General features: G+C 48.5%; 1 protein-coding gene across 1 annotated transcript in view; it reads right to left on the bottom strand.

Annotated features, from left to right (window-relative positions):
- Cacna1b (calcium voltage-gated channel subunit alpha1 B) overlaps positions 1 to 9,850 on the bottom strand; it is a 181,203-nt gene that overhangs the window by 49,315 nt on the left and 122,038 nt on the right. The window contains exons 26-29 of the mRNA XM_019205196.2: positions 9,373 to 9,479; positions 8,776 to 8,787; positions 6,874 to 6,970; positions 4,635 to 4,795 (exon numbers count right to left, since the gene is read on the bottom strand). Coding sequence (XP_019060741.2) covers positions 4,635 to 4,795; positions 6,874 to 6,970; positions 8,776 to 8,787; positions 9,373 to 9,479 — 377 coding nt within the window. The remainder of the gene's footprint in view (positions 1 to 4,634; positions 4,796 to 6,873; positions 6,971 to 8,775; positions 8,788 to 9,372; positions 9,480 to 9,850) is intronic.

Below are 9,850 nucleotides of genomic sequence, written 5' to 3'. Positions count from 1 at the left end.
AAAAAAAAAAAAAAAAAGACATACAAAGAGCCACTAAGCACATGAAAAGATCTCAGCACCATCAATCGTAAGAGAAAAGCAAATCAAAACCACACTGAGCTATCAATCACTTCACTCCTATTAGGATGAATGTAACTAAATAAAACCAAAACAAAAAGGAAAACTTGTTGGCAAGGATATAGAGAAACGAGAACCAGGGGCCTGGGATTTGGCTCAGTGGTTCTGCCACCTGCCTTACAAGCACAAGGACCCAAGTTTGAGCCCCAGTACAAAAAAAAAGACATAAGCAGATAAGAGAACCCTCATACACGACTGATGGGAATATAAAACAGTTCAGCCACTTTGGGAAGAATCTGGCATTTCCTCAGACAGTTAAATATAGCTACCATTTCATTCATTAATTCCATTCTTAGGTGTGCAATACATCTGAAAGAAAGGAAAATGCAAGTCTATACAAAAACTTACATACAAATGTTTACAGTAGCATTATCCATAATAACCAAGAAGTAGAAATAAACCAGAAGCCCATCCACAGGTGAATAAAAAAGTAAAATGTGACATACAATGAGTCATGTTATAGTTTAGATATCAAATGTCCCCAAAAGTCTTGTGTTCAAAGGTAGGATGACTTTTGGAAGCCAACTGACCATGGGCAGCTAGTCACTAGAGGATGAGGTGTGGCCTAGTCAGAAAAGACAGAATGGACTTTGTGTGGTAGTGCACGCCTGCAATCCCAGCACTCAGGAGGCTGAGGCAGGAGGATTGCTAGGAATTTGAGGCCAGCTTGAGCTACATAGTGAGTTTAAGGCCAGCATGAACTACAAAGTGAGGCCTTGGCTGGGAAAAAAAGGGGGGGGGAACACTGGGAGATGATCTAGAAGGGTATATTCTCATCCTTTGCTCCTCCTTTTCCTCTCTCTCTCTCTTCCTCTCTCCCCTCCCTGGCAGCTTTCCCTCTCCTTGTCCTTCCATCATGCCATTTCTGTCTTGCTGCCAGCCACTAAAATCATGATCCAAAACAAACATCTCCTTCTTAAACTGTGGATGTTAGGTATTCTGTCCCAGTGACAGTAAAGTGTGACCAATACAGAAAATCAGTGTCCAAAGTGGGGTCATTGCTGTGACTGTTCTTAATCATGTTCTTCAGAAGCCTCTGGAACAGGTCTGTGGGAGGAATTTAGAAAAGTTTGGAGAAGAAGCCTACAGAAGCCTTAGGATGTTTTGAGCAGTGCTTGATGGCAATACTGGCAAAAGATCAAAAGATCAGAATGCTGATATAAATGCAGACAGTAAAGGTCAGACTTAGGAAGTTTCAGCTGGGAATAAGAGCTCTATTGGTGACTGGACTAGAGGTCATGAGTGTTACATACTGACAAAGAATTTGTCTGCATTTTTTCCATATCCTAAGACTTTATGTGAGACTGAATTTAAAGGTAGTGGACTATCAATATTGTGGAGGAAATTTCAAGGCAGCCCAATGTTCAAGCTATGGTATGAGTACTGCTGGCTGCTTTTAGCTAGATCTATATAGTAAGAATAAGAGCAAAAACAGAGTGGAAAGATGAGAAAATTTTGCAACTTGGCCAGAAAGGAAGTGTATGTAAAGTCGGAGCCAATCACAGCATGATTGCTGAAAAGCAATGAAAAGAAGCCAAGTACTTTGCAGCAGGACAATAGGACAGACAATTTGTGGGCATCTCAGGAAATGGCCAGACCTCACCGATCCTAGGCTGAAGGGTGAAAAAGGGTGAACTCCTTTGGTAGACTTTACTTTGAGAAGAGAGCCCAAGAATGCCTGCTTATTTAGAGTTGTCCTGAGTTCAGCTATTCAGGTACTCAGAGGCCCCTCCAACGATGGTCCAAGGGGGCCAGGCTACTGTCCCAGCTGGCAGAAGACCTTAGTATATTTCATGTGGTGATGGTTTTTCAGAAATGCAGAATATAAGAGCTGTAGGGTCATAAAGATTTCCACCCAGATTTCAAAGGAAAGCCTTGGAGGGCAGGCAATGTGACCCTGAGGGCAATGCACAAAGCTGTAATAATGAAACTAAAGGTGTGATGGAGATCTCAGGAAATTAAAAGATGCTAGCAATATGCCATGTCCATCAAGGAAAGCAGAAGGCAGCAAGTAGAGCCAGGCTAAGAGATAGGCCATATGAACTGTAACATCACAGGTGGGGCTGCCCAAGCCCTCTGGAATTTACAACCTGCCCTGGCTAGTAGGTACGGAATTACAGAATTTAATGTTTTCCTGGCTAGTTTTGAGTCTTGCATTGATCCAATTCCATTATATCCCTCTATTCCTTCCTCTTAAAATGGGAATATTTACCCTGTGCAATTAATTACATGTTGAAAGTATTTAACTTTTTTCAGATTTGTACAGGGCCTCATACCTAAGAGTTTGCCTTGAATCTCAGAGGACACTCTGCACTTATTAGACTTTTCAGTACTTTTCAGTACTGGAACTGTTAACATTTTGGTGACTTTTAGAGACTAAATGGATTTTGCATAATGAGACAGATACAAGCCTTTCGGGGACCAGGTGCAGAATGTTATGGTTCAGATCTGAAATGACCTCCAAAAGTCTCACATGTTCACAGGTGAGGCTTTTGGAAGGTGAATGACCAAAGGAGAGCTATACTCATCAGCGCATGAGCTCAGAGCTGAATGTACTCCTAGCCAGAAGAGGCGAACCGCTAGGGACGTGACCTGGAAAGGTATATTCTAGACTTCTGTTCCTTCCTTCTCTCATTTTCCTTGTCCTCCTTCTCTCTCTCCACTCTCCCTCTTTTCCTTTTTTGGTACTGAGGGATCAAATTTGGGACCCTGTACTTGCGAAGCAGGCAGGGAAACCAGTGAGCTAAATCCCCAGCCCACTCTCCCTCTCTTTCCGCCTCTCTCTCCAGGTGTACTTCTGGTTTTGATTCTGGTCTTTCTGAGGTGATGAAAATGTTCTAACATTGACTGTGGTGAAGATTGTATATATCTATACATGAACACTTAGAAACCTATTAACTGTATACATTACAAGGATTATATAAATTGTATGGTATGTGAACTGTATCTCAATAAAACTGCTAAAAACACCAAAGGATATCACTGCAGTGGTGACAGAATTATTTTTCCAATAAATGATGCTAGGCAACTGATTATCCACCTTCAGAAAATTTATCTCTGTCCATGCCTTCTACAACACAAAATTAGCTTCAACAGACGAGATCTGAAGGAGAGGCAGAAACAACACTTCAGAAGAAAATATCCCTAACCATGGGATAGATTTCTTAAGTAGGGTTGAGAGTAGTAAACATTAAAGAATATACAGTGATGCTTTGGTTCACAAACACTTGTGAACATTTTGGTTCATAAACACAAGTGTTTGGCAAAATCGTGTTTCTGTGTACAAACCACATCAGGCGACAACATGACCATGGTCATCTTCCCTTCATGACATAAACGTGGCTATCTTATCCAGAGTTGTGGAACAAATTAAGTTCATGAACTGAGGTACCACTGTAAAACGTTAAGTGGAAAATCCTGCTCTTTAAGAGACCACTGTTCTTTACATTATGTTCTTTTAAAAACTCACTGAAAGAACAGGAAGCACCCACAAAGGAAGAAAAGACATTTATAATTCTCAGATCACATGAAGGTTCCTACCCAGGACATGACAGAATTCCTACAAATCAACCTAAAGACAGACAACCCACAGGGGAAAACGGGTAAATACTTGAAATGGACACTACCCATGAAAGGGCATCTGAAAAGCCAATCCAACCAGGAAAGGAGGTGCAACCTAACTAGTCACCTCACAAGCGTAAATCGAACCACTGTAGCCAAAAAGCTGAGTAACAAGACAGAAGACATTAAGTGAGAATAAAGGGCTCTCTTCATGCTGGAGAGGCATCACTTCACACAAGTGTTTGGCAATATTGGCAAAGACGGACACAGGCACTACCCACGCAGGCATAACCCTGCTAGACTGACCTCCCAGATGTCAGTGCACGGTCCCGCAACAGATATCCATGTGGGATTGTTCAGGACAGACCCCCATGGAAACCATTCACATGTCTACCCATCACAGAGTGGATCAATAAACTGTGTGACATCCACATAACCAGAGACAACAGAGACCTTTGCTGCGAAGGTACGAAAGCATTGTTCAACTGACCCTGGGTAGAGTGCTCATTTTGCTATCCCCTCCCCAAGAGGACCTCTCCTGTCTTGAGGGTAGAGAGGGCCCAAGCAGATCTTAGGCATCCCATGGACAGTGAAAGCATCCCCAGTGGTGAGCAGCCCCTCTGCCCTTACAGCCCAGGCTACATCTCTAGCTAGGGTTTAGATTGAGATAACCCTGGGGCACAATGCCCTGCTGGGACTACAGTGAGATCCTTGGATGTCTGCAGGCAAAGCAGAGCTGGTCCCTAACCATGTGGAGGAAGACATGCTGAGGAGCCCTGGTGAGGCTCTTGCCCTGGATACCCCTCTTCATTACCAGCATTACCCAAGCAGGCCTCACTATATGTCCCCACTGTGCAGAGGAGGCTCCTGAGCCATGTGATCAGCCCCACCTGGTCCATGAAAAACACTAGGCGCTCCATCCGGTGCTGAGTGTGCCCCACCCTGCCCCTGTTTACCTGCAGTCCCTCTCCAGCTCCTTGGATTCATCAGTGCAGTAGAAAAACTTCCCTTTGAAGAGCTGTACTGCAATGACGGCAAATATGAACATGAAGAGCATATAAACAATCAGGATGTTCAGGACATTCTTCAGAGAGTTCACCACACAGTCAAACACAGCCTGCAAGCAGGAGAGCAGAGCTATGTGAGTGGCAGGGCCACATGAACGGGGTAAGGCTGAGTGCTACCCAGAAGCTGAGGAGGCAGTGGTGCGGCTAAGGGAAGCAGGTTAGGCAGACCAACAGGGAATACAGGGCAGGCAGCCAAAGGCTGGGAAACTCAGGACCAATGAGGCCCAACATCTAGGTGCATCTGAGGACCCTGAGCATGAAAGGCACTACCACCAACACCACCATAGGATCAGATGGCCACTATCTTTCTCTTATGAAGAGATCATCCTGGCCTTGATTGATGGCATGAGCAGCAGGTGCGAATATAGGCCGGATGCCCAGAAGAACTGCAGTCAAGCCACAGAAAAAAGCCAGGAGGGCCTTGCCAGGTCTGTCAGAGGATATGATAGCCTCTCGTCCTATCCTTGACCTGCTCCTGCCCATGAACAGCAGGGATGGCCAGTCTTTAGACAAAGCAGCAAGGCTATGGCCCAAAGACAGTAGCAGAGGACAGGGACTCAGGCATGTTTTGGGGCCCCAAGGCTAACAATGGTCTGTTACCACCACCCACTGGCTTTCTCTTAGGTTCCTCTCTTCCCTGTGCAGTCTGCTCCCAGACCCTGCAGACCCACATTTCCAGAGATGCTGGCTGGCAAGCACCTGCCCCTCAGCACCCTTCCTCTGCTAAACTGCAGGCATGACTTTGCCTAGCTTGGGGGCTCTGGCGCCTCCCCATATCACCTCCCACCTACCCCTCCAGACACACGTTCTAGACAAACTCTTTTCTTATACACTGTTACCCCCGGTTGTCGAAATTAACTTGTTCCAAATTTGTGTTTTAACACCAAAAAGTTCAAGAACTGAATGTATGTTTCCCATTAGAAACAATGGGAAACCAAATAATTGGTTCTGAGGTCCAAATTTTACACTTAAAATTTATTTTTCCAAGACTTTAACAAATTTTGCAGTGATTTCTTCCTTAACTCTATCATGGTTCTCATAGTTTTCCTCTTAGCTTTATTGCTGGTATCACTAACTTTCTTTGGAGCCAAGGTTATGATATTTTAAGGAAATAAAGCGCCTTCCCCCTCCCCACACACACAATAGTGAATGTTTTAACACACAAATATGAGCTCTATATGTTGTCTGGGCAAGAGCAGCACTTAGACTGAAGTGTCACCCCTTTGAGTCTGCAGTGAGACTCAGTCCATACAGGTTTCTTCAGGCTGGATTTGGGGTTTGACAGATTTACAAACACCAAGCAGATTTTTTTTTTTTAAAGTTCAAGCTTGGATCCTGCAGTTCCTACTTGGCCCAATGTCTCGAAGGCTTGAGTGCCCAGCTGTTAATGAGAGCCCAAAACATAGCTCTGGAGAATTAAAAGAGGTAAAGGACAGGAAGCATAGGCTCAGTAACTATTAAGACTGGGTTTATCTTAATGATATAATGGACAATGTGAAATAGGAAGAAAGGGGCTAAAGGTGTAGGGAAAGGGGGAAGGGTAGGGGAAAGGAAATAAGGGAAAAAAAGAAAATATGAGAAAATGAAGAAATGGAAATGAACTGTTTGTAAAGGGGGAGGGGAGGAGGGGGTGAAGGGAGGGCAGGGACAAGGGGAAAAATGAGAACCAAGACCTGTCATGTAGAGGTACAAGATCCCAGTAATGAATGTAACTGTACTGTGTCCCTAAAATGTACCAATAAACTCAATGAGAAAAAAAAAAAAAAGATTGGGTTTATCCTCTTCCTTCCTCTTCCAGAACCTCAGCTGTGTCCACCCTACAGGGCCCAATCCAGCAACCACATCCTGTGTCCCTGGGAAGCACCCTCCTTGGCCTGAAGTACTGAAGAAAACGTAAGGCCTCACTGGGGACTCCTGGGCTAAAGACAAGGAGTCTCACGGGAGACTGTTGGGAACAAGCTGCCTTTGAGGGGGCGTGGGGCTGAGCACGCCACACTCCTCGTGCAGGGGGACGATCTGAGAAGATGCACGTAAACACACACATGTGCGTGCATGTGTGCACAATCTTACACACAGGCACATACCACACACACTGCACATTCCACAAGTCCCAAACCCAGGCTCCTACCTTGAGCTTAGGCAGCCGTTTGATGGTCTTCAGGGGCCTCAGGACACGAAGAACTCTCAGGGACTTGATGGTGCTGATGTCTTTCCCTTTGGATCCTCTAGAAGGGAGAAGCCACAGATGCAGACAGGCAAGGTACGAGGGTGTGCCTGGCTCCCTCCCAGCCTGAGGTATGGTTCACATTGCCCTGCACACTTTGTCTCAGTCTCCAGGGCAGAGGACCCAACTCAGGAGATTTCTCCCAGTGGCTGCCTGCTCTGGCCCTTCTCTGAGGACAAAGGCCTGGGCCAGGGCCAGTTCCGCAGTTGTGGCACTCCGGGACTGCTGAGTGGGTGGGAAGAGAATGTTTGTTCAGACCACAGCCACTACTTCCATCTCCCAGTGCACCCTAACCCTGGCCCAAAGCAGCTTCCAGCAACAGAGAGCCCCGAGGGGGCCGGCATGTGGCTGGAGCCCAGACGTGGAGGTTTGCAAGCAAGCCCTGCAGTGCTGGGCCTGCTCCAGGTGCTAGAGAAGCGATTTCCTGCTTCTCATGGAGAGGCTTGTTTGGCTCCTGCTCTGCAGTTCACCTGTCCATGCTCAGGGGCCCACCCTCTTCCAGGTGATGTGAGACTGACCAAAAGGAAGAAGGGCAGGGAGAAGAGTAAAAAAAGAGAAAGTTACGCAAAAACAGAGTCAAAGACTAACACAGAAAGAAGCAGCAAGGAAAAGAAAATTTTGGACACCAGAAGCAGGCTCAGAAGACCAGAATTAAAGGATCCACATCAGGGCCTTCACAACCAGAGCAGACCTAGGTGGTTGCCTCTGCCTCTTGGGGACCCAGAAGTTGGTTGTCTAATCCAGGCCAGCTGTGTAAGAAGCTCCCCACTGAGGAAGCCTCGCTCACCCTAACAAGAAACACTCAGGACTGGGCAACATCCCTCACACAGAGCCCTGCCCAGGCTGTTCAGAGGCCATGCCTCAAGACATCCAGCCCAGCCTGCATGGAACAGGGGCCCTGCCCCAGTGACTTCCTCAGGCACCAGCAAAACTCTGTGCTGAGCAGGAGGAACTGCCCATCCCAGGCTGTTCTCCCAGGAAAAGCGGAGCTCAGCCCCCACTCCTCCCAGCTCTACACTGCACACCAGACCAAGCTGCCCCTGACACACCAGGCTCAGGTGCTGCCATCACTGGGCACCATCAACAACCTCCACACAAAGCTGCCAGCCCTTCTACTCTGCTTCTTCTGTGTTCCAGAAGAGGGTGCACAGGGCACTGCACTACACTGCACAGTGGCCCAGCGCAGGAGGAAGTCTCTGGAGAGGGGTCTCCAGGCAGGTAGTCCTGTGGGATTGGGACCTGCTTCCTTTTCTTGCTCTTGGGCCACAGGGCTGAACCCTGCTCCTATCTGAAGGCCTTTCTGACATCTTGAAGTTCCCACTTCAAGGTCCTTTGCTGACACTGGCCAAGTTCTTGCTTCCTTTGTCATTAGAAAAAGGTCCATTAAGACACCCCAAAGAGACACTAAGTATTGCAGGGTGCTGTGGAGGAGGAGGAAAGCCAGCTTCAATGTTTCCAGAAACAAGCTGCATGAGAAGACACCTTGGGGTGGCCAGGACCCTGGGCTATGGCCACAGCAGCTGCTCCCACTCAGATCCCTTTTGTCCTCTGGGCCACGGTCTCAGCCTCTAGGGCTCACTCAGCACACCCTGTTCCTAGGAAACCACCAGAGGCCAAACTCCCCAGCCCACCCCAGCCCGCATCTGGCCCCACAGGCATGGCAGGGATGATGGCCTGGGATGGCTCCTGGCAGCATGCAGACCAGGTAGGTGGAGGTGGATGAGCACAGTGAGGCTGATGACGGGACGGCCAGAGGCCTTGGGTGTGCTGTGATGTTGGTGGCAGTGGGGTGGGGGGAGGCATTACCCCATGAAGCTCCTACCGAGTCCGGCAACAGGAAGACAAAAAGAACAGAGTCAGTGTCGTGGGAGACAGAGCGGGGGCAGGGAAGATGAGGACCCTTCCCTCGGTATCTGGCCTCCACCACAGTCCTTCTCACCTCGGTCTTACCCATGGCTTCCCCCGTATCTCCCCACGCTTGGCCCAGCTGAGCATCACACCCTCCGTGCAGTCCCACCCACTGCCGGGCTAAGCACCACTCCCTCAGGATCATAGGAAGATATCCCGCCCCCAAAGAGGAAGACACCCACCAGCTCTAGCTGGGGTAGAAAACAGCATGGTCTCCCTGGTCAGGCACTTGGCCTCAGAAGGGCCCCTCAAGACAAAAGACAAAACGCTAGGGCCTGTTGCCTACCTAGTCCCAGACTCCAGGCTGAGTTGTGGACAGACAGGGCTCGGTCCTGCTAACCTTGCACACCCCAGCTCAGGCAGGCGGGGAGGGGCCACGAAGGAAGGTCTAGAAGACCCAGCGAGGCGGACAGGGTCTGTCCCTCCTCCTCACCCAGCCCCACCGCGGTTCTGGTGGCTGCACCCACGAAATCTGGAGCAAGTGCGGTTACTTACGAGAAGGCAAAGGCCACGAGGGCCCCACTGACCACAACGAAGTCCAGAATGTTCCACAGGTCCCGGAAGTAGGCTCCAGGGTGCAGCAGCAGCCCCAAGTCAATCATCTGCGAAGCAGAAGCACACCTACAGTACATTCTATCCCAGAAGAGGGAGGCAGGGCTGGCCAGCCACAGAGCACTCTGCACACTGAGGTAAAAGTGCAGCTCTGGCACCGCTCCCATGCCCGGGCAAGCCACACACTCTCACAACCTCAGTGGGCCTCTGCCTCAAACATCACAATGGCCTTCCTGCATTCCTCACCTCCCCAGATCCCTAATAAGAAAGTGAAGTCTCTTGTCTCCCTCTACTCCTCCATCATTGGGCAGCAGGCACACATTTTACCCTAGGGAGTTCACAGCCTGCCCAGACCCCAGAGGATCAGCTCAGGGCAATGAGAAGAACTGGTTGGAATTTCACAGAGCTCTACTTACAACCT

This window comes from Fukomys damarensis, unplaced genomic scaffold (genome assembly GCF_012274545.1).
Source record: "Fukomys damarensis isolate Sample0158 unplaced genomic scaffold, DMR_v1.0_HiC HiC_scaffold_36, whole genome shotgun sequence".
Classification (NCBI taxonomy): Eukaryota; Metazoa; Chordata; class Mammalia; order Rodentia; family Bathyergidae; genus Fukomys; species Fukomys damarensis.
Note: the sequence above shows the minus strand (reverse complement) of the source record. Positions and strands in the feature narration are given on the sequence as shown.